The sequence below is a fragment of the Mytilus californianus genome, unplaced genomic scaffold (genome assembly GCF_021869535.1).
Source record: "Mytilus californianus isolate M0D057914Y unplaced genomic scaffold, xbMytCali1.0.p SCAF_9, whole genome shotgun sequence".
NCBI classification, from domain to species: Eukaryota; Metazoa; Mollusca; class Bivalvia; order Mytilida; family Mytilidae; genus Mytilus; species Mytilus californianus.
This window is the reverse complement of record NW_026262745.1, coordinates 52,259,963-52,285,912: the sequence shown is the minus strand read 5'-3', so window position 1 is coordinate 52,285,912 and position 25,950 is coordinate 52,259,963. Positions and strand designations below refer to the sequence as shown.

Sequence of the window (25,950 nt, the reverse complement as noted above, 5' to 3'; positions counted from 1 at the left end):
TGAGCTCGAATCTCGCATGTGGAAGGTGCGATCGACTCCAATCTTGATTGACAAGGATTGTCAGTTTTCCTGCTGATGGTCAGCACTCCGGCTTCCATTACTAATAAAAACTGACCGCAACAAAATAGCCAATAGTGCTGAAAGTGGCGTTAAACACCAACCAATCAACCAGTCATACAAGGGGCGATTTCGAGTTCGGCACGATATATAGATATGTATCTGTTGTTGAAGACCGATTGTCGATCTCTGAATATTTTGGTGTTTTGTGTCGTTGGGTTTTGTCTCATTTACGTATACCCAACATCTCTGTTCATCACTAATGACTGTGAATTGAATGTTTTCTCAAGATTCAAACAAAGACATTTTTGTTTCTTTTTCAAAAAAAAACTCCAGTTTCGTAGACTTTATATTTATGTTTATGCAAAGGTAGAAACAATTAAACTTCTATAAATCTTGATCTTTATTTATTTACAACAGAAGAGTACATATAAAAGTGAACCCCTTAATTACACATATTATTAAATGATATGTCTACATAACCAGATCTTGAATACAGTCTTTACAATAATTATAATTTATAAATAATTTTATATAAAACACTTTATAAAAATCACAAACTAATAAAAACAATTAATGCTAAGTTCATTTGTTACAAGAATTGACTACTAATATTTTCTTAAATTTTAACCGCTAAATCGAGTTTCATTCGAAACAAAATAATTTCAAATAAAAGTTGCTGTTAGTATTGAAAATTTCTGTACAATATTCCATTATCATCATACAGTACACATTTTGAATGAAGAAATCGATAGTAAATAAAATTTAGACTGGAAAGACCATGTTTGAGTAACCATATCCTGAAATGTTTTATTCAGATTTTAAGATTATTGGCCCGAGAACACAGGTATTTCGTAGTGCATTTCTTTTAGACAATTAATGAAAATTAAAAAAAAATCCCATCTGCGCTTTCTCAATAATATTTTACAGTGTGGTTTACTACCTTTGGTACACATTATATCAAAATTATAGAAAACTTGATCAGCTCTAACTCAAAATATGGACAATTTTATGTTACGGGTGTCTTGAATTCTTTTGACAGCTTCCGAATTACTAATTTTTAATATTTTTTAGCTGAACCAAATCACTACTTTACTTTAAAATACATGACCTAAATTTTTTTAGTGTAATTTCATCCCATCCCCTACTTGCTATTTGGGGCATAAAACATGAAGAAATAAATTTGGAAAGGGTATAAAAAAAATTGCAAGTAACACACTTTCCACACTAGGGACTATATTTGTAGACAACGAAAATAAAAGGACGATAACTGTGTTCTCAGACCTAATAGTCAGGTAATTGGCTTGTCCCAGGTCGTCCCGTACGTTGAAATGCGAATTAACTCAATGTGCAATGCATATTTTACATAGAAATTGATCTGAAATGTATTGTACTTAACACATTCGGGTAATCAGAATCCATTAATCTTAAAGATGACGCCAAAATAAGCATGATAAGAAAAAGACATTCAATTATGAATATAAAAATAATAATAATAATAGGAAGGCGAACACATACTAAAGACTGAGCAACCAAGACAACAGTTATAATCAAATCATCATGATCATGGTCAAAATAATGTACCCGTGCATTGGCATGGTTAAACCCCTAATTGGAGCACCGACAAAGACAAAAAGGTTTAAATTATTGCATTGATAATACCTGCTGTCCTTTTAATGGCTTAAAATAGGGATGGTGTGTTGAAAACAGACAAAAAGTGGTATTGAAATTTATTCCTGGTATCTATGATGAGTTTATTTAAAATATAATGTATGTAATACCACTAAACAATGCCCACGGTGTGAATCCAAACTCATACCTTATAACATAACTTCGGAAAACTTCAAAATTCTTCGGCGAATTTCGGAAACAGTATTACTATGAATAAGGATATCAAATTACGGTGTTAAAAGCTTAAAGTTCCATTTGGACTGAAAATGGGTCGCACTGGACATTAATTTAATGATTAAAGCCTTCCAAAAACTTTCACATTTGAAACTAAAAGACTCCTTGATTAAACATACAAATGTACTTATATACAAATCATTTCCAGATGTCCAATATTTTAATTGTTATGCTATTATTTCCGTTTGATGTTTCAAAATTTTGTAAGTTCGGTTATCGTAGATCGACACTATTGATCAAATGGAGTAAGTTATACATAAGGTTAGTATCTAGACATGATTTTTTATTTAATCATTCTTGTGCTTTTTTGTCTGGTTCATCGAATGTTTAGTAGATTGCAACAGTTTATTATGAGTTTTACAGAAACCTCTTATTTTCTTATATATGCTTTTTCCACTAAACATTCGTGAAATTGACATCTGTCAATAGTTCAAATGTACAGAGTATACTTTAAGTTAACATATCGTCTTTACATTTACAACAAAATCACAATTTGTCATCTTCAGATTGCACGGTGTGTCCATTTTGTTCGGCCTTTGGCTTTTCGTCCATTTCGTATCCTTTATTATAATGAGCAATTTCTCGTCTTTTCTTTATTTGTTCTACAATATGTGGTTCGTTTTTGTCCATTTCAATGACTCCGTTTTTCTGTATGTCCTCCTTTTTCGTTTCATGAACAACTTCCAAATAATCTGCATATCGGCCCGTTCTGTTTTCTGGTAAAGCAGGGCCCCAGTCTTTCTGTGGTCTGGAGGCATTTCGAAAACCCTAGAAATTATTACTTCATATGTTAAATAAACAATGCTATTTTTATATATTTTTCATTTATTTTGTATGTAGTAAATTTTTGTAAACAATATATTGCACTACTGCTGTGAACAATTAACTTCACTGATTTCCTGTCTGTTTATACCAGAACCCAAGGGTTGTCTTCGGGTAAAACATTACCTTCTATATTAGTCTATTACAATTGCAGTTCTATTATATCAAATATCATCCCGGAGGCCTCTATTACAGGGCCTACCTATTGTTTTTATTGTTAATTTGTTCTTATCCCGAACAAGCATGAAATATTTGCAACTGGATGTTGAGAAACCAAAAATCAATCAATCAATCATATATCAACAATAATAGAAGATAAAAAATCATTGCATTCACTGATTTCATATGTGCTCTAGCATTCATTTGATACTATTGATACTGGAAAACTTTTCTAACTTTTAAAATTTTTATGTCAGACAGTTCATGTCATGTTTTCAATTTCAGGCATAATGAATGAACTTTCCTTGAAGTAACTTCATATATATTTACGACTTTTAGCTCTTCATATTTATAACATAAGCTTAATATTACTGAGCACTCTGGAAAGCTGTGAGAAAAGCTTCATTGTTTACTCAAGTTTCATATTAGAGCTAAGCCTTTTTTTTTTATCAAAACTGGTGATCAGCAGCGGGTTAAATGCAAATAATACCACATTTTGATAGGTCATACACTATTACGTGCGCTGCAATAATTTTTCAAGTTACGGTTGCATAAAAAAAGGAAATCTCCTTCCCATTTTGAAAGAAGAACGGACGATCGCTCACGCGTTCGGCCGCCTATGCATTTACTATCATTACTATACACATAAATGATAAAGAGAAAGAGGGAAAAAGTAGGCAAACTTAAGAGTTTATTACATAAGTTATAAATAAATCTACTAATGTATGGACTTACACCAAATCTAATAAGCTGAATAAGCATGGTTCCAAGTAGCAGAACAATCGGTATTGACACAAGACCCCATCCAACACCCTGAACCCAGTTTGGAAATACATAGTTTCCATATCCTGATGGTGAAAACTGTATACCAGATGCAATCAATATTAACTAAAATGAAACAAAAGATATAAAATTTAATAAACTTTGACGAATTAAAAGGTTAAATAATGTTACAATTATAATGATACTTACAGAAAACAGGGACTGGTTGAACAATCGGCTGGCGACATTTACATATACCAAATGTAAATAAAGCTTTGTTAATTTTATGCGCTCTATGCACTTTTTTGTATTCAAACCAAAAATTGTGAAAGCCTAGATTATATAATTACTTGTATACAAGATGTGCTTTAAGACCAAAAGACACCTAAAAAGAATAGTAGAATCTATCTAACATGTCTAAGTTCAATTTTGCATGAGGGAGATAGTAACTTTCTCAATGTTTCTTAATTATTTCTGAATTTACCAACGGAACATTTAAGAAAAGTATTTTATCAATCGTGTTGGCATCAAATCACTGTCTATACCGAGCTGATGATACCCTCGGGCACTAGCACTCCACCAGCAGCGGTATCTACCCAGTTCTAGTAGATGAATAAAACATTAAATTTTATAAATGTATTGACTTTTTGGATTAACCTACATGATCCTACATCAAGAACGCTCAAACCAAAAAAAAACACAAAATGAAAGCTAAGGATGTAGAAATGTTAAAATTTGAATATGTTATGAGCTATATGTTACCAAAAGGCAAGTAGAGATAATATTATATTTTATTTCTAACAAAAAGGAACCGAAGGAGATCAATTGCAAAAACAAGCAGTCGAAGAAATATAGAAGAAAACACTATGTTCAAAGGACGAATGACGAAAATAATTACCATACTGATGAAAAAAAAACACCACACAACTGAAATATAAGGAACACGAACAACACCAAAAACTGAAGGTGAGCTCAGAGGCTCATGAATCATGATAAGTTATTGTGTCACTAGAGGCATCCGTCGTGTTGCTCAAAACAAGTTATAATTCGGTAAAAAGTCGCAATAAGTGATGGATAAAGCTAGCAAGGATAGCAATTAGAGGTAATGCTATTTAGTATCTCCATTTCTTCTGCTATCTTATTGGCGAAGGTGAGGAATCGAGGTTTTATGGTTATGGGTAAACATTCATTGACAATTCTTTAAACAGGCATGAATTGGCCCTGTTATCAAATGAGAGAGTTTTCATATCTTGGAAGACTGATCCTTTATTTTTATGCATTTTCTGAGTGTGAAAAAATTAGACATCACAATAAATCAATGAAGTACATTAAGGTCCTGCAAAGTCGCCCGACCAAGCACTTCGTCAGACAACGGAAAACGAGGTACGTTTGAAAGGACAGAACTTGCAACTGGCAAGCTACTGGCCACTAAAATAGTTGTTGCAAGGGTTCATTGATATGCAAATATCAGACTTTTATGTGCAAAGACAATTAATATGGAGTTTTAAACCTTACCAAAATGTTATGTCAAAGCATCAATTTTGATTTATTGGATAATTCGCGTGTGTTTTATAATCAAACAAACCTATAAAATTAGTATACAAAACCGGATATATTGTACAATTAATGATTAAAGTGTTTGGACATTAAACATTGTTTCTGTTGAGATTGACATTTAAAATATATTACGAAAATACCATAATGCATTAAAATATTATACATGAAATATCTGTAGCTCCAAAAGCCACCAATAAACATAGAAAATTATCCGAAAAACATCAGACGTAAGAATAAAGATAAGACTAAGCAAGGCCTGATAAAACACTGAAGTGATCCGGAAAGGGTAAGCAGTCCACACTCCATCTGTAAAACCCATCATATTGATAAAATTAAAATCAAAAATATGATTTAGATTGTTGCAATACATGATTGTCCTAACCAGACTGCAAAACGTATGTTTTAATACATATATTCACACAAACAAACACACAACAAACACCTACTTACCACAATTATAACAGGAGCAACAAACTTCCACATCGCAACCCAGTAATAATTCACCTTGAATCCCAACATCATGTAAACATCTTCTAAAAATCTATTATGACCTGAAAGTTAAGAGCATGCGCATTTAACTATTACGGTTGAATAAATTTGATTTTGTGAGATTCTATGATATAGTTAAACTATTTAAAAATACCTAATTTCTGAGAAAATGCAATTGTTTGTACTCTACAAAAATGTTTCAAATGTGTGTCATGTTTATAACAGTGATGTTCATGTGATTTGTGGAATAGTCCAAATATTAGAGAGGTACATGTACGTGTTGCCTCAACCTTCCAGAGGGAGGTGACACGGGATTGCTCATCTCAAAAATCTAGCTTTATTTCATTTTTTTCTCTACTTCCAACCTTTTTTTCCCTTCTTTTTCCCAGATCCCACTTGTTTGTCCCTATATCTCACATCCCACTTTTTAGCCTCCTATATCGAACATCCCAACAGCATGTCATCTGCATTTCTTTCGCTTTCTCTGTACACTATGGGTGACTTAACATTGCAGTTTCTTTTATTTCTTTTAAATATGATGTTTTCTGTCTGTTTTTTTGGGGTTATGGTTCTTAAATCACCCATGTCTCGCGGTATCCTTTAAATTTTTGTCCGGTTTTCAAATGCCTTTACTGCATTATAGACTGTACTAACTTACCGTATACCCATGCTATAGCGATTAATTCTACCATACACACAAACAACAAAGAATAACTCCCGGAGTAGTCATCCATTAATGTTAACACCCAAATACCACCCTGTAAAGACAATATATATGAAAATAATATCATGTGATATTTGATTTTTAATCAAAGACGACTGTGGCATTGCAGTTCAAATAGTGATTGATTGATCTATTGATGTTAACGCCACTTTCAGCACTATAAGCTATTTAATGGCGGCCACTTCTATTTGCGAAGGAAGCCAGAGTGCCCAGAGACCGGAATACTGGCAATCCTAGTCAATTAAGATTGAAGTCGAACGCACCTGCCACGTGCAGGATTCTAACTCACAATCTCAGTGTTAACAGGCTAGTGATACAGTACTTGAACTGCTTAGATCAATCGGCCACCGAGGTCCCCAGTCAAATAGCGTATTGATGACTTAACTGTGAACTAAAGAGCTAGCATGTTATTATTAAAACGGTTCCTGGTGTTCATCATTAAAAGTCGTCAATAATTTCTGGGTGAGTTTTTAACTAACTTAATAAACTGTATACAACAAATGACAAAATTTTTTTCGAACTTCTTTCATTACTTGACCGCCAACACATAATAGTATTTAGTATTCTGTCATTTGATACAAAGATCTCCTTTCTCAAACTAAACAACATGTCATTATGTACATGTGCACTGTATAAGAGATGCACATTTATTTGGAAAACAAAAATTTAGAGGAATGAGTGAAATATCATTTATTTATAATCTATGAATATCGCAAAAAGTCCGCTACAATCAGGTGTGCGATTAAAAACGATAATACGGCAAATATATTAAAACAATGGATTTAAGAAGAAAATGAAAATAATTACAATATACACAAACTATCTGCGGTTATATATAAATTAATATGAATTAATAATCCATAAATTGCTGTAATCAATGTAAAACGAAAAATGAAATCGCTTACATTTGTCACTAAAGGCAGGCCGCACAAGAAAAGTACAAGACAAACTGCAGCACACAGTTTTGCTTTATTTCTCCTGAGGGTACTTGGGAATTCGTCAGCTAAAGCGCTAATGATGGCTTCTACCATTGCAAACTGAAAATAAATATTTACAACAGTTAATATATAATTAATGACTTTTCGGTCTAACATCTTTACTATGTACATCTTTTAAGGGAACATGAATACATTTCAAAAAGACCCATTTATACTTGACTGTTTTCATCTTGGCATTTATCTCAATCTCTGTTTTCCTGTATTCAACATGAATTTATCTCAAACTAAGTTTTCCTTTATTCAACCAAAATTATATCCTCCTCAGTTTTCCTGTATTCCATCGACGGTCTCCTAAAGTTGGGTTCACAATTGCTAAATCTGACAAAAGGAAACGAATATTTATACATATTGAAATTAGGAAATCATGTTTGAATGCCAATGAGACAACTATTATATGTATTATATATTTACAAGCAGAACCAAATACAATGAAAGTCCCAACTATGTATTGGCTTCCGAAGCTACACAAAACACCTTACAAATATAGATTCATTTCGTCTTCAAGCCATTGTTCCACTACTAAATTGTCTATTCTTCTTACCAGTACACTTGGTACAATCAAAAACCTGATAATAAATTGTTCAAATAAGGCCTTCGAAAATAGTGGAATTAATTACTTTTGGAGTGTCAAGAACTCGTTGGAAGTACTTGATAAATTGCATGCATATATTGGTGATTTTGAATCTGTTCAAAGTTTTGATTTTTCTACCCTATATACCAAATTGCCTCACATTCTCATTAAGAAAAAATTCACACACCTAATTAAATGGGCATTTAAAAAGTCAGAATGTGAATATATATGTTCAAACTCTTTTAAGTCATTTTTTAGTAGCAATAAACAAAAAAAACTATGTCAATTGGACATGCTTTGATACTATATATGTCCTTGAATTTTTACTAGATAACATTTTTGTTCGCTTTGGAGATTCCGTATATCGTCAGGTTATCGGAATTCCAATGGGGACTAACTGTGCACCACTAATTGCGGACCTTTTTTTGTATTGCTATGAGTTACAATTTATGACAAAAATCAGCAAAGACCCATCGAAACAACATCTGATACACAAATTTAATAATACTTTTAGATATTTGGATGATATTTGGCTCTCAATAATGACGACTTCAGTATGTATACTAAAGAAATTTATCCTGTTGAACTTACTTTAAATAAAGCTAATACTAACAATGACCACTGCCCTTTCCTCGATCTTGATATCTATATCATTAACGGAAAGCTTAATACTAAAATATATGATAAAAGAGATGTTTTTTTCATTTCCTATCGTTAATTATCCATTTTTAGATGGTGACGTTCCCTTGTCACCATCTTACGGTGTTTATATATCTCAACTTGTACGATTCGCTCGTGTATGTAACAATGTTTTAGATTTTAACGAGAGAAATTTATGTATTACTGAAAAATTATTACACCAGGGTTTTCGATATCACAAACTAGTCAAAACATTTACTAAATTTTATCATCGGTATAAGGACATCGTTCGTAAATATAGCTCAACATGCAGACTTCTTATACGTTCAGGTATTTCACATCCAATTTTTTATGGAAATATTCTTTATAAAGCACAAAAATGTCAGTATTCACCTCTGAAGCTAACAAAACCTTTAAATAGACTTATTAAGAAGGGATATAGTTACGATACTGTTGTCAGGTCATTAAAGATTGCATATTTTGGCGTTAGTATTGATTCCCTTATAAGGTCTTTGCATCGGCACTAAACACATTTATTTAAAAACCAGTTGTTGGCATGACACGGGTTATGTTCTTCTCATATATGTTATGATGGTATGATACTAAACCCCTAACGGGAAGGATTGTGCCTGATATTCATATGATGAAGACATAATCTTTCAATCAGTTTAATTGAAGTCTGGAGCTGGCATGTCAGTTAACTGCTAGTAGTCTGTTGTTATTTATGTATTATTGTCATTTTGTTTATTTTCTTTGGTTACATCTTCTGACATCAGACTCGGACTTCTCTTGAACTGAATTTTAATGTGCGTATTGTTATGCGTTTACTTTTCTACATTGGCTAGAGATATAGGGGGAGGGTTGAGATCTCATAAACATGTTTAACCCCGCCGCATTTTTGCGCCAGTCCCAAGTCAGGAGCCTCTAGCCTTTGTCAGTCTTGTATTATTTTTAATTTTGGTTTCTTGTGTACAATTTGGAGTTTAGTATGGCGTTCATTATCACTGAACTAGTATATATATTTGTTGAGGGGCCAGCTGAAGGACGCCTCCGGGTGCGGGAATTTCTCGCTGCATTGAAGACCTGTTGGTGACCTTCTGCTGTTGTCTGTTATATGGTCGGGTTGTTGTCTCTTTGACACATTCCCCATTTCCATTCTCAATTTTATTATACACCAGAGTCCGAAGAATGTGGATGTTTAGGAACTATAGGTCACCATACGACTTTCAATAATGAGCTTATAACAATACCGTTTATTAAACAAAATGTATAAAAGGCCAGGTCATAACAAAATGTGAAGCAATTCAAACAACAAAACCGTCGACCTGGTTTAAGCATGGCCAATAAACGCATAAAACAAGTATGGCTTATAACCAACCAACGACAGAAAATTACAAAAATGACCTAAGACATGCAGAGAGAAAATGTTTGCGAGCACTCAGCGACTGATCTCGGACACCACACACTATGAACGAAATGTATAGATAATTTGGAAAGTCCTTGACTTATCAGGTCGACACGTAGCACATGGAAATAATTAAAAGAAAAAACAAACAAAGTACCCTCAATTATTGATAGCTATAGCTAGTTAAAAGCCAATTTCATATATATGTATACTTAACAAAATCATGTTCTCTTAGACTAAAATATCAACCAGGACGAATCCAACAGATTTAGTGTACAGACATAATGAACAGTCTGAGAAAATCATGACCTTGTGAAATGACAAAATATAAATATTGACAGGATGTAAGAGCAGACTGTAAGGGATCATAATTGCAAAGCAATACATATTCAGTTAACAATAAATTATGAAAAACAAAATCAATATTAGTACCAATTAGAGAACCTTAGTGAGCGCGCTCACATACCCCACGTCCCCACATTGTCATTGGAGAAATAAAATAAGTGTAAGAAAAAAACAATGTATCAGAAAAAAAAATTGAATCATAATTTCCTGTCAATATGCACATCTACATAGTATGTCCTTATAATCTACACAGTTTCATGAAATTCTGTTGTGTGGTTTGAGAGGAGTTGCGATGACAAAAGGTTGCAGCAGTATATTGGGCAAATAAGTTCAAAGGGGCGTAACTCCTGGAAAAAATTGAATCGTAATTTCCTGTCGATATGCACATCTACGTAGTATGTCCTTATTATCTGAAAAGGTTTCATGAAATTCTGTTGTGTGGTTTGAGAGGAGTTGCGATGACAAAAGGTTGCAGTAGTATATTGGGCAAATAAGTTCAAAGGGGCGTAACTCCTGGAAAAAAATTGAATCGTAATTTCCTGTCGATATGCACATCTACATAGTATGTCCTTATTATCTGAAAAGGTTTCATGAAATTCTGTTGTGTGGTTTGAGAGGAGTTGCGATGACAAACTGTTGCAGTAGTACATTAAAGAAAATAAGTTCAAAGGGGCGTAACTCCTAGAAAAAGAATTGAATCGTAATTTCCTGTCGATATGCACAACTACATAGTATGTCCTTATTATCTAAAAAGGTTTCGTGAAATTCTGTTGTGTGGTTTGAGAGGAGTTGCGATGACAAGAAACAGGACTGACGGACTGATGGACGGACAGACGGACAGACGGACGGACGGACAGACGGACGGACAGACGGACAGACGGACGGACAGACGGACGGACGGGTCAAAAACATTATACCCTCCGCAACTCGTTGCGTGGGGTATAATAAAAACAATATTCATATAGATATACTACAATTTTAAATGCATAACCTTTAAGATTATGCTTAATTAAAGGATTAGTATGTTTAAAAGGATCGTATTTGAATTTAAGGGCTCTATTAACAGCGTTACTGTAAAAGTTAGAACATGACTATAATACCATTAGCTTTTATACCAAATTCCATGCTACATGTTTATGTGTTCCTTTTCCATCTTTACCCATTTTTTTAGGTATTAGAACATTTGTGTATGTTATCACTGCTACTGTTTTATTAAAAAATATTTCTGCACAGAATCAATAAAAAGGACAAAACGCAGAGCAGAGCATAGATTTGTCTGTCCGATTGACCATTTGGTTTTTTGTTTATTTTTTTCAATTAATTTTTTGTTTAATTTTTAAATGTAAATATTAATATAGATTTTAAATGTGCTTACCTGACTTGACATTCCCAATGAAAGCAACATAAAAAAGAACAAAAATGCCCAGATCGGTGGATAAGGCATCCTGGCAATACCCTCTGGATAGGCGATAAATACAAGCCCAGGACCTGTAAATATTAAACAGAAGTAGTACTCTGTTAACCTCATCATTATTTGACTTTGTCATATCTGAATGTTTCTTAGTTTTTTTGTTTTTTTTTTATAGTTTGCAGCCTCAGGCACATACCCAATATCGTTTCGTTCATATAAACTTGCTTAGCGACATCATATAAGTATTTATAGAATTCGCGGTTGTCGTATTTGTAGATTCTCCAAATATTTGCAACATCAAAATCAATAAAAACTACCGTTTGCTGTATAGTTTTTTTTTCATTTTTCATTTTCACAAATACAAATCCTTTAAAACGATATAGTATACAACACTTTTTTTAATGTTTCTTCAAACAAAATGGAATTATAATAACAAAACAATATAGAATCAAAGCCTAAAATCCAGCAGGTATTGAATTCATGCAAGAGGTAAAATCATGTACCACGTGATCATTTAAGTCGTCACGCCCGGCGATGAAACTCACAACATTTTTCATTGTCTTTTCATGTTACATGTAACGACAATATTGTATTTCGAGCGAATTTTTTTTCCAGTGGCCTTTACTTTCACAGAATTCTGAATTTACCTGTCAAATTTGACTCATAAATTCAATTTCATGTTGATGTTTTACTTAGTGTTTTATTCTTGCAGTTACGGTTTTCCGGCAAAATACGTAAATAATGACATTGGTGCAAAAATTAATAGTAAATGTTAAGAAAAGTTCGTAAATGAATTTTAGAAGTAGAATTAAAAAAATCAATCACTTGATTGTATCATATATGAAGCATAAGGGCGGACCGGGCCCTCTGGTCCCCTCCCCTTCACCCGCCTCTGAATAATAAGACCATAATAATTTATTAAAGTTACCTCCAGTTGCAACATCGCCGACTTCTTGATTAGTCACGTGCGCCATGAATCCGAGCACAGCAAAAATTACAAAACCCGCAAATACACTGGTTGCACAATTGATGACGGCAACCAGTATGGCGTCCCTGGAATAAATTCGAGGACGAATGAGTGTCTTTTAAAGCAAGGACTGAGGAGTATGTCCATGGAAGAACGTAAAACAAATTGAATTTCAGGATCGACTGAAAAAACATAATATGGGGAATTCTGACGTGTTGGCAGGAAACACGGCAAAAACAACTTTTCTGTTCGAAATCTATTGAACAAAAAGATTTATTTCATTTAAAGCAAGAAGTTGCTCTTTTGTTCTCATTTTTAATAACAACATGAGCCCATTGTGATTATGTTGTTAAAACATTCACGGTTTATCAGAATGATGTTTGTGTACATGTTCTTTGATATAATGTAAAATATTTGCTAGCTGCATGCTCTATAAATTCACAAATATGAGGTATTATAGTGCCTCCTTTAAAATCTGGAGCTTACAATTTGAATGGTCTCCAGTAGGGACTCTGCTAAAGGGAGGTAATTGTAGGAAGTATATTATAATTTTACCTGTAACAGTTGTTCTTAAATTGGTTATAACTTGCCATGGTTAGTAAACTTCCAAATGCTGGTCCAAGCGAATAGAAAATTTGTGATGCAGCATCTACCCATACCTGTTTGAATATGAATGTATTTTACTGTCCAACCAAGCCTCCATTAAAGTAAGATAACAAGATAATATTTGATTCATAACTTAAGAATACAGAATGATATCATAATGGCAGATGCACGTACATTTTTTGTACACGTGCTTTGTAAAATGTCAATTAAAATGTATTCAATAAAGGCTAAAACAGCATAATTTCACCTGGTACCTACATTTATATACAAACGTAAAATAAATGTAAGTTAACCCATTTTTGGTTGGTTTTTTTTTCTTATGTCATTAAAGTTTTTGCTTTATCAAATAAACGTCATACAGGAATAAAGAGTAATTTTTCTTTGAACTATAATTGCTCATATTGTTCATTGATTGTAAATTATGATCTTTCATAATTATGAGAATTGAATGGTTAAACTATAAAAACAATACCTGAGGTGTTGCCAGTTTCTCCCACTTTGGTATGACGTAGAATTTTATCCCTTCCATGTACCCATCTAATGTAAGTCCTCTTATTAGCAAAATTACCAACACAACGTAAGGGAAAAGAGCCGTAAAATAGATGATCTGAAATAAGTAAATTAAGAGGACGATAAAGCATAGCAAAAGCAATAACCTTAAAGAGAATTGTTTTAAGAATTGTTGTTGCATCATTTACTCCTGGCAAATTCAAAGACTTTTTCGGTCAAGTCATATTTACGACATCGATAGTCGTCTGCTAAAATCATCACGTGACAGAAAATGACGTAACAACAATTATCAAAACAATTCTTGCTATTTTATTAATGATGATAAATAAAGTGTTCACCCGTCACCGTTTAGGGGAGGTTGATATATGGTCATACGTTACCTTTCCGGACGATTTCACTCCATTCTTTAAAGCAAAGAAGACAAAAATCCATGCTAGAAGCAAGGTCAATGCCAACTTCAGACTGATGCCCCCTACGTCACCAAAATCAGTGGCTTCATGTAGTCTCAAAACATACCGACTGAAAGACAAATATCAAATTAGACCGAGAGCTCCAGTCGCCATGGCTGTCATGACAACGTCAAGTACAAAACGTTCTCCAAGAAATGCTGAAATAAAAGCGTCATGAAAAACACAAAACACAAAACACAAAACACAAAAACAAAATACAAAGTCCAAAATCAGGATTATTGCATTTCAGAGAAATGTATATTTTACACTCGACGTCTATGCACATAAATTATTTAAACACTTATTTACCAACGTTACTTGAAAAAAGCATAACTATTAATCTAAAGTTTCGTAAACACGTCTTGTTTTAGTCACTTTAATTAAAAAGTGTATGCATGAAATCTTTGGACTGCTGTGCTTCAATTTGTGGACTTTTTTTTTTGTCTTTTATGCACTTTCGTGACGTTGGTCCTTCTTGGACATGTGACATTGTATTTACGCTCATTGATTGATTAAAAAGGAAACGTTTCTCAAATCTAGATCGGTGTGACGTACCAATTTCTCAGAATAATATAAAACAAAAAAGCTTAATTCATAGACCAGACGTATTTCTGTAGTATACAAATTGGGGTATTGACGATCGGTTAAAATTGATTCAACCGACCATCTTTCTGCGAGAAAGTGTGTATAAACTCAGGACTAAGCGTGGTCATGAGAATCGTTTGAAGATATTATACAAAATAGTAGACGGTGAATATGAACATTGAACTTTTTAATATAACTTGAAAAAGTATGTGTATTCCCATATTTATAAATCTTCAGACAGTGAGTCTGAATATCGTAATATTGGTTATTAAAATAGAAAATATTGTTTCATAAAATGGTTAACTCTTCGAAAGAATCGTAGCGTACAATAAAAAAAAACTGCGTCTTATGCACACTTTCACAGCAATGACGTAAAAAAGGAGAGTATTAGTAAAAAAGTGAACTTTACAAGGATAGCTTTTTTATCAGTACATTTAACACTGAAAAGTGAGAAAAAGTCTTTGTCTGGCTCTTTACTTGAAATATCCGTCACTGGGAAGTTTGTAACGTTCTGCATAGCAGCATATTGTTAGATTAGTACTTATTCATAATAACACATAAAAAATAACATTCACTTAAGCATAATAATCCTCTGTTGCTGTAATTTACCTGAAATACTCGTCACTGGGAAGTTTATATCGTCCTACATAGCTGCATGTTGATAGATTTGTCTGTGTAAAGTTGTAGGACAGGTCAGTAAAATTCATGCCACCCATATTTAAAATGTTATCCACACATGTGGTATTCATACGACCTACAAATAAGTAAAATGTTTTAAGACGTTTGGTGAGATCTATATACGATTTGTAATCGTAATTTTGACTTTGCGTTCTTCTCTCGTCACCTTAATGTTAGCTTATAGTAGAGGTTTCTCAACATCATACGACCCCCAAGGGTGACTGGGGTATAGAAGTATGGTCACCATTGGTCTTCCTCCGACCGGCAGTAAAACCCGTGCTAAAGTGGGGCGTCCGTTTGGCTGTGCGGGATGTACAAATTTGCAGCCACGTCCGGTCAGAATGGGGACGTTAAATCCGATGCCTCGTGTAAAGAGAGTGCCACGCTCTTTGCACGTTAAGAACCCTTGCAACAACTCTTTGAGGGGTCCGTAGGTGACCTGTTGCAAGGCTAAATTTCTGTCCCTATCCAATATACCCTCATTTCCCGTGGCAGTCTAAATTTCTCCGACCTTAATCCCTTAATCTATTGCAGAACCTACCTATTGTATTTATTGTGAACTTGTTCTCGTCCTGAATATGCATGAAATATTTGCCACTGGACGTTAAGCAACCAACAATCAATCAATCAACATCATACGAACGGACGAAACTTTACGAACGTATTTTAAGGAGCAGTAATTTTGTTAAAATAAAATCCACCATAAATTTCTACCGATATTGCAGCGTGTTTAAAGACAACAGTTATCAATTTCATAGTCTTTTTGCAACCTTGCGTTTTATTTTTGTGGTTAAACATCAGTGTTCCAATTTATTTTCTGTTGTTGAATGTTGCGTATTCTTACGTTGAGTTTCGTTTGTTTACATGTCGTATATGCGTTCGATTTATCTCCCTTATCCATTTAAAAAAAAACATTATTATGTTATGTTAATGTTAAAAACAATCGGCGCGTCTGGTTTGTATTTGATTGATTGATTGATTGTTGGATGTTTAACGTTTAGTGGCAAGTATTCCATGAATTTCACGACGAGTATCTTGGATAAATATGTCGTGAACACCGCTATTTGTTAAAAGAATATTATCTATTGGGAAAAGGTTACAGAAATATAAAGGAGCACTCGATCAATCGTAAAGTAATAGAGTTTTGTGTATTCTTGTTAAAAGTATGAGTGCTACAGCACTGATAGTTACATATTATTTTAAAAGGTACATTTTTCTAAAATTCCATTCCCTAAGTAAAAAAAAAAAAAATAGAAAAATAATAACAGAAGAAAATATATAAACAGCATGCCATTAAAACTCCACAAAAACAAGAAAACAAAATTAATTATATATTTACTAAAATTTATACGATAATAAAACATACACAAAAAGAATAAGAATGGCCATGAAAAAAAATCCCAAAAACTAAATACATTACAGTATATCTTTTTAAGGTTTTTAACTGTTTTTTTTTCAAATATTTATTTCAATGTTTCCCGTTATTTATCTTCCTGAGTTTACCAGTTTAGCTAGAATTATATCACTAATAATCATTTATGGTGAAGAAGTGATCATGTAGATTTTAAAGTTGGGGCAACGAAGTTACCCCGGATCCGAGGATGTTTTCTTTTTGTTTCAAATTAAAAACTAGAGGAATTCACTCCTAGATTTGTTTTAACTCATGTTTGCGAAAGACCTTCTCCCATTGATCTGATCCTTGAGTAGATTAAAAAAGATTCCTATCCCATTCCATTCCAAAGTCCTACATTTACCCTTTTTCACATATATATGTACTAAAAAATTCGAAATGATGTTGTCATGCTTATCAAAATCTCTTGCACGATTGCTGTCCATGGTCTAAATATTTTATATCCTCCCCAAAATTTTTTGATCAATTAGATTTTCAACTGTCATTGATTGAACCGTAAATTGTATATTATATATAATACATATCAAGTCAATATAATATGTCAACGACTCAAAATGGTCTTAAAAAATACAGCATGTATATATATTTTTTTTATATATAAAAGACATTTCAAAGGGAAGAAGAACACAGCCGATAGTCCAATATTATTAAATAAATTACTGCTCCCACTTTTCTCGTTACGGCAAGTTACGTGAAGTTAGGGCAATTTTCGTTCTTTCGTAAGATGTTGAGAAACCTCTAATATTAAGTGTCACTGACTAACCAAGAATATGTGTTCACTGGACACCATTCCAAGCTCGTTTAATCACAACTCCTCGAAATTATGGTCAAAATCCTATTTTGTATACACTATTTAAAAAAGTTTATATTGTTTGAACATGTTAGCATAGTTTCGAGTTTATGTCGTCACGATTTCATTGTAAGCTACCTTAAATAAATACGTAAACCTGATACGGAACGAACCAACGCACAGACTAGAAAACTATCGTAGGCGTGGCATGATAAAACGATATCATGCGTTCCTATTTAAGACAGTTAGAACCATTTGCTTTTGTATTTTTTTTCTGTATAAGTTATAGATTATATACCATATACCCAAACGTTTGCATCGAAGGACATCTTTAACCAAGATGAATTTATCTGTATCCGAAAAACACTTCAAAATTGTACATACACTTGCAGAAATTCGAATTTGGTGAAGAATGTCTTTTTTATCAAATTTGTTGGTATGAATACTCAACAATTTACAAATCTGTTAGAATTAAGGTTATGAGCTAAACTCATATTTTCTCTTCGTGCATTTTTCATTTTGATCATCTTTTCAGAGTTTACTAAGTCAAGATATTGTATGAATCTTAAAGTACACAGACACAAGGAGCTCTTAAATTGTAAATTTTAGATAAATTTTAAAATAACCTAACAGGTTAATTGTGTGGAGTGTCCCCCTGAAATAGCTTAAAGTCTTTTGAGTGACTAGAGGAAGACTCTCTACATATAAACAAAAGAATAATTATTGTAGAAAAATCACTACATATTTATGCAATTTTGGCTGTTTGGTAAAAATTACCATCCAAAGAAACCGTGGTAAGCAGATCATACACTTGTTATCAATTACATTATAACTATTATGATACCTAAAGTTATATTTAGTTTCTGTGTTTCATTCATATCGTCTGTTATTCTGGTCGATTCTGTAATGCAAAATTGAGTGTTCCACGGATTGTTGCAAGTAGCCCAGGGAACATCGCCATCAAAACTGACAAACGTCACAAGCATGTAGAATAAGGCATAGGCTATTATCACGTTGTAATAGATGCTCACAAGGGTAGATAACGCAATGGAGGCAAAACCAACTCCTAAAAAAGATAAACAAATAAACAAATCAACGTCCACAATAAGAGATGCTACATGAGAGTTGAAATCATTTTAAGGATTTAGGATTTATAAGCATTCCTGTGAAACTGTGGACCGAAGCATGATCTCTTTTTGTACTCAAACTGTGCTTCTGCACACGCTATTTATAACACGAATAAAACAACTTTAGAACAATACTTATTTCTGAATGATTATACCAATTTCATATAAAAAGTTTCTGTTTTCTTTCCATAAGTCAAAAGTTTTTAAAAACGTATTATAAAAATTGTATCTTTCGGCGGTAATACATTCTAAAAATGTATTTGAATATCGTCAATGATTCACCGTCATAAATTGTATTTTATCGAGATATGAAAGTTAATGTTAAAACTCTTGTAACAACATCTTGACCAATCGTATCATTCTAATAAATTCAATGGAAGGCATACATTATCGAAATATCAATTGACTGATCAAGCACAAAGAAAGTTGTAATGGAACGAATGTCTTTAGACCATACAAAATGTCTGTGTAGTGTTGTTGGTTTGCTTTTTCATTAATGTTTGTCCTACATCGCTTGTCATTTTTATTTGTGTTTTAGTTTTGTGTTTACTTAAATTGATATTATTGTAGCCTTTTACATTTACAGTAAAAAGACAATATTAGATCAATGTCTGAAACATTTTGTTTTCGGCAAAAAAGCTGCTCGATAAATGTCGCCCTTTCCTCAATTTCTGCGCCTCAATTAACAAGCTCGATTTGCTTTATATCGTATATTGTTGCGATCGATAAACGATTACAATGTTATGTACAAATGTACCTTTGAATAGAGGACTAGCTCTCCAGATGGTAAATGGTCCTAATGATGCAAACTGTCCAAATGCTAGTTCTAGGAAGAAGCATGGTAGCCCAACCAATGCCAACATAAGAATATATGGAATTAGGAATGCACCTAAAAGAAATCAAAGAAAAAAATATTATTGGTACCGTTTATGATATAACTACCACTGGGCCGGTGCCTCTGCTGGTGGACTGATAGTCCCCGAGGGTATCACCAGCCCAGTAGTCAGTACTTCGGTACTGGAATGAAAATACGGATTTTGTGTTATTAACATTTGCTGTTACAAAATTTTGGAAATTATTTTTAATTAAGGAATATATCTCCCTCATGCAAAGCCCTGATTCCTTGCTCGGCTTTGGCTATACTTGTTTGTCCTTTTTGGTTTATTGCTCTTCATCTTTTTAATAAGCTTTGGATTTTCAGATATTTTGGCCTCGAGAATCACTGATGAGACATTGATTTTCGAAATGCGCATCTGGTGCAGCAAAATTAGTACCGTTTATTTTATTTCTATAACATACATTGGAAATTCAGTATTTTCGATTATTACGTGTCCAGTCAAACCTCGTTTTGTGTCGAACTCGGTTGTGCCGAAACTCTGATAAGTCGAAGAATTTTGAAATGGGAAAACATGATGTTACTCGCGACCTCGGATGACTCGAACCTCGGATAGGTCGCTTCATTTTTGATTTATCGGGGTTCGACTGTAGATATATTTAAAAGCAAATAGTGAACAAAACGAACCATAATAAAATTAATATATATACTAGTCAACAACAAAAATGATACAAGAAAATGCATTTTGCATATTAAATGGAATTGGATACACGATACCCTGCTATAAATTGCTCAATTGTATGAATGTTGACAGAGAGTTGTTTTCTAATAAAAACGATTGATTTCAGGCAAAAAAACCCGAGAAAATGTTCATTTGCAATTTCTTAATTTTAAAAATATTGTTTTCACTCAACATTTAAAAACCGATATTTGACCTTTAAACACGGCTGATAATTTTTTAATTGCATCACATATAATTGATTGATTACTAACTGTCGCATTTTCTGAATCATGGGAACACTTTTCTCAAATGAAAATTTTGCATGGGATAATTTAACGGTGTTTTTTTTTTCTATTTATTATGTTTTATGATAAATTCTAGTTCATACTTATTTTTTTATTGTTACTTTTGTTGGCTTGTATGTAAATATAAGTTTATCGTTGTATTATAAAACTAACCTCCTCCGTTCCTGTAACATTTATAAGGAAACCTCCACACGTTTCCCAAACCCACAGCATATCCAACACAAGACAGGAAGAATTCTACCTTGTTACTCCATGCTTGTCTTTCTACTTCCTAAATAAATATAAGACATTTATTTTGCAATTAAGACAATAGTTCCAATGGTTATAGGGGGGGGGGGGGGGGATTGTTACGAAGAGTTGTATACAACTTTGCTAAATTTTCAGGAGCAAACGGTAATACATCTTGATTGTTGTATCGTAGGATATATGTCTCATTGACATATACACCGAAACACTCTTTGCCGGGGGAAGGTGGGTTGATCTGTGTAAATATTCATATACTGTATCGCTAGCACGTCGATTCTGAGGTGGTGAGTTCGAACCCCGCACGTAGCAGTTGCGTTCGACTCCAATCTTAGTTGACTGGGATTTTCATTTTTTCTTTCGAGGGTCGATGATTTTCTCCGGGCACTCCGGATTCCTCCTACAATAAAAACTGACCGCCACATTATAGCCATTATTGCTGAAAGTGGCGTTAAACACTAACAATAAATCAATCTTTTTCATGTCTTTTATGGCTTTGTGTTCCATTACCAACAAGTTTACCACCCTCTGTACTGTTTAAACGCTTCGCTTTGAGATCAGCTTAGCTGTTAAGTCAGAAGTATTTTTAATCAGTTCAGTTGTTTAAGCTAGCCATTATTATCTAAGTAATTATATTTTAGCCCATTTTGCTGTATTTGTTTATCCATTATATTCTGTATTCTGTAAACTCCATTCAAAAACCCCGTGCATATTTGCTCGATAATACATCAATTAGACAAGGCGACTTGCCGACAATAGAGACAAGTTAAGTTTTCAAAGGGAAAGAGTGACGAAAAGTACAACACGCAGTTATTTTTATAAAGAACTTTCAATGGTTTTTTCAAATGCTGTGTAATATGATTGATTGATTGTTTGATTTATTGATGTTTAACGACCCTTTCAGAACTATTTTGCTATTTCGTGGAGGAAGCAGGAGTACCCAGAGAGAACCACCGACTTTCGGTAGGAAAACTGACAATCCTAGTCAATTTAGTTTGGAGGCGATCGAACCTGCCACGTTCGGGATTCGAACTCACAACCTCTGTGTTGACAGGCTAGTGATACAGTAGTTCGACTACTCGTCCACCGAGGCCCCTGTGTAATATGATTTTGAATTATTGATACAGTAAAATCAAACTTAGTAACAGGTACATTGTTGTGTGGATACATTCATGTGTATACCCGAAACGTAAATTTTGATCAATTTTATTAACTTGCATTTTTTTAATCGAATATTATGTAATGTAGATTAACCCTGTACTATAAAACAAAAGTTCGTTCAGAGCATGGTTCAAACAATTACGTAATAAAAGAACTTCACTTTTTGTGTTAACATTAGAATGTTATGTATTAAATTTCACTATTCAAACTTATAAATCATGACAGTTGAATAGCTGATAGTTTTAACAGTTTTAGTACAAAGTCGGTTGTATCTTATAATTGAATCAATAAATGAGGGTCTAGATGGGGTTTACAGAAGAAAGAATCAAGGGGGAAAAGTGGAGAATAAAGGACAAAGAATAGAGAAAAATAGGCAATAAAAGAAGGAATAGAGAATAACGGAGTGTTTGAATATTAAGAATAGGCAATAAGGGTTAAAATAAATACAAAATAGAGAAAAATGTTTTAAAAAGTTAAAGAATAAAAAAATAAAGGACCCCCTTCAATCCAGACCCTCGTTGCTTATCTTGGTCTGATAAAACTTCAAAAGGGTATTTAAAAAGCTTAAAACAGGTCATAGGTGCAGTTAAGACACAACATTATATTAAGTTAATAAATTATATCCCCAAACATGTCGGTCGGACAGGGTCAAATATAAGATCGAAAAATTTGTGCTCAATTAACCTGATTTTTAAACTTTCAGGTACATTCCCTTACATTCCCTTACATGTACCACACGTCTTCAGATAACCTAACCTTCTGAGCCACTCGTGTCCACGACAGAAAAATCTGTTATAATCAAACTAGATTTCAAAATAAATGACCTGTTTACTTAAGATAGTGTGTTTGTCAAAACATTTGCGACAAATTCAATCAACAGAAAAGTTGACATTCAATGTCTTTTGAAGTATTATAATAATAAGTAGCTGATTAAATGCTACTTCATTTTTACTCAAACATGAAATATTTTAGAGTTTTTTCTGCTACTTAAAACAAATATATGTAGCTTTATCTTTTTGATTAATTGTGTGCTATTTTTGGAGTGTTGTTGTACTAATTTCACTTTTGGTTTTTTACTTTACTTCAGGACTTTCGAGACTATATATATAATACTAGTAAACGATTATTTTTTTTATGTTTGCTTGCTTAACGTCACAGGTTTCTCACTAGGAATTGTTCATGGTGAGTCCTGGGACTCATCACTTTTAAAAATGGTGAGTCCCAATAGATTTTCATGAGTCCAGAATGCATGTAATTTTGTGTGTCTTAATATGATTCAATAAAACTAAAACGATGCGTGTTCGATTGGTAGTTTTTATTATATCACTAAGGTTGATGTCTCTGAAGACCTTTTTATGTCTATCAATTCTTGGTGTAGTGGGTCATTGACTCTTGGTCTTTTACTTGGTACTGATGATTCAATGTCATCATGTTCCTTTTGAAAAAGGACTGACTCATTGTGATGTCAAGTGGCAGTTGTTTAAAGATATTCAGGATGAAAGCATATTACCAATTAATAAAATAGGTTATGTAAGGACCAGGATGAAGGGCGAGAAATTTGAACTGCAGATGGAAAGGAGGGAATGTTGGATAGGGGCAGTCATTTTGCCTTGCAACAGACTATCTTTGGACCCTTAGGTGAGTTACTGCAATAGCCCTTAAACGCGCAGAGAGCGAGGTACTATTAGGCATCGGATTTAACATCAACATTCCGATAAGACTTGACTGCTAAATTATACATCCCACACAACCAAACAGACGCCCACTTATATAGCCATCATCTTCATGAACAGTGGCAATCATACCACATCGCCTTATTTATATGTAATGCACATATGTAGAGTGATTCATGAACAGTGGCAATCATACCACATCGCCTTATTTGTATGAAATGCACAGATGTAGAGTGATTTAGATCTAGCAAAAAACATTATTGATTTCGATGAGACTTTTGAGCTTCTTCTACGTGTTTAAAGGTGTCACTGTAACTTTGAAACAAGAAACATCAATAAAAGCGTTTTTATTTTGCTGCTTTTTATTTGCAACAGCATGTTTTGATGTATAAGTATCACGAATTAATATACAATATCGATCTTTTTCCATTAAATATTTGGTGAAATCATATGTCAAAATAGTATGTATTTGAAGTCGGAAAATGAGCGCAATCACAACAATGAATAGAAACGTGCAAGTCGATCATACAAATAATATACACGTTTTTAAAACGAGAAAAAAATAATAAAAAATGGAGAATGTGTCCATGGGACACAGATGATGCTCCCGCTTGCTTATAAGCATATAACGTTATAAAGGGACATAACGGTTAAAGTGACGCCAACTAAATTCGAATTTCATCTGAGTTTTGTGGTAATAAGCATTTTGTATAAGTTTCATAACATTTAGTGGAGGCAAATTTAAGTTAGAGAACGGAAACGAAATATTCAACAATTTTCAATATGTAAAGGGCATAACACTAGAACGATAAAAAGTAATGCCACCCAAATTCAAACTTGATCTATGTTATGTAGTAATAAGCATTGGGTATACGTTTCATAACATATGGTTCAGGTAAACTAAAGTTAGAGATGGGAAACTAATTTTGGGACGTACAGACGGACAATGGTAAATCTAAATACCCCTCCGCTGCAGCGGATGTATATATATGATAGAAATAAATGAATGAATCATATACAGTTATCAAATCAGTGTGAACATTGAAATTAATAATGAATACCTAATAATCAAACTAAACGGCAAACAAACCAAACAAATATTAAACGAATAAATAGATAAATAAATAAACAAAATATGTAAAGATTAATTTGATATTCTAAAGATCAAAATATTTCGGTTGCTACAGAATGGTACCCTGTTCTGGTTTAGAATTTCATTTTATTTTGGTATTTCTTTGGTATTTTATGTAGAATTTTTTGTAAAAAAAAGATTTGTTATTGTTCTTTTTTTTTTTTTACCAATACAGAACATTGCAAAATAATCTTTTTTATCATTGTTATATGTGTTATCAGTGATTTTGGCGCTAAATATTTTCTTTTCAATTCCTTTTGCAAATACTTTAGACATTTTAGAAATCATCGATTCAATTTGTGAATGGCAATAGTACTTAAGTAAAATTTCTTTTCATTCATTAATACAAGACATTATTTATGAGTTTCTCGCGTTATCTTATACTATTCCAAATTGTAATGAAATCAATTCAAAATAATTTTTATCTTTATTCGGAACTTTCTGACAGTGATTTAAGAATATCAAATACATTTATAGACTCTGTCATCTTTTGTTCATTTATTATTAACAATAATATTAACAAATTATAATTTAGAGGTTATGGAAAAATAAGAAATCCCCGGATGTCTTACCTTTCCCATGGTTCCAGAGTGAAAAGAAAAGATTCCGAACTTTATCTTTCGGGGCACGGATTTTTACTAGTTGCCCTCAATATCAAAGCGTCATGGAAAATTTTATCTATCTTACGTCCTTGAAGGAGCGTCTTGATTTTTCGTACACACGAGTTATTAATCTAAAAATCCGGGTGGCAAATATACTTTGGAGAGATTGAAATATGTCTCATTAGCTAAAGAGTTCTTAAATACCTGAAACCTGGAAATGAGTTTCAATCTGTTTGTTGACGCTAGATAGGTTTTCGTTGTTTATATGGTTTATATATGTCTTCAAAGGTTGGATCCGTAAATATGCTGAA

At 33.0% G+C, this 25,950-nt stretch overlaps 1 protein-coding gene and 1 long non-coding RNA gene across 2 annotated transcripts; one reads left to right on the top strand and one right to left on the bottom strand.

Annotated features, from left to right (window-relative positions):
• Positions 1–442: 442 nt before the first annotated feature.
• On the bottom strand, positions 443–25,618 carry LOC127715946 (sodium-dependent proline transporter-like). The gene is made up of 15 exons (XM_052222052.1): positions 25,610–25,618; positions 20,982–21,099; positions 19,725–19,856; positions 18,685–18,906; positions 15,571–15,715; positions 14,308–14,446; positions 13,890–14,024; positions 13,367–13,470; positions 12,773–12,897; positions 11,809–11,921; positions 7,381–7,512; positions 6,410–6,509; positions 5,713–5,813; positions 3,679–3,831; positions 443–2,730 (listed from the first exon to the last, which is right to left on the bottom strand). The coding sequence occupies exons 1-15, from the start codon at positions 25,616–25,618 to the stop codon at positions 2,449–2,451; spliced, it is 2,010 nt and encodes a 669-aa protein (XP_052078012.1). The 3' UTR covers positions 443–2,448.
• On the top strand, positions 10,545–11,369 carry LOC127714766 (uncharacterized). Its single transcript, XR_007987929.1, has 2 exons — positions 10,545–10,735; positions 10,902–11,369. It is a non-coding gene; the product is annotated as an uncharacterized LOC127714766 (long non-coding RNA).
• Positions 25,619–25,950: the final 332 nt, after the last annotated feature.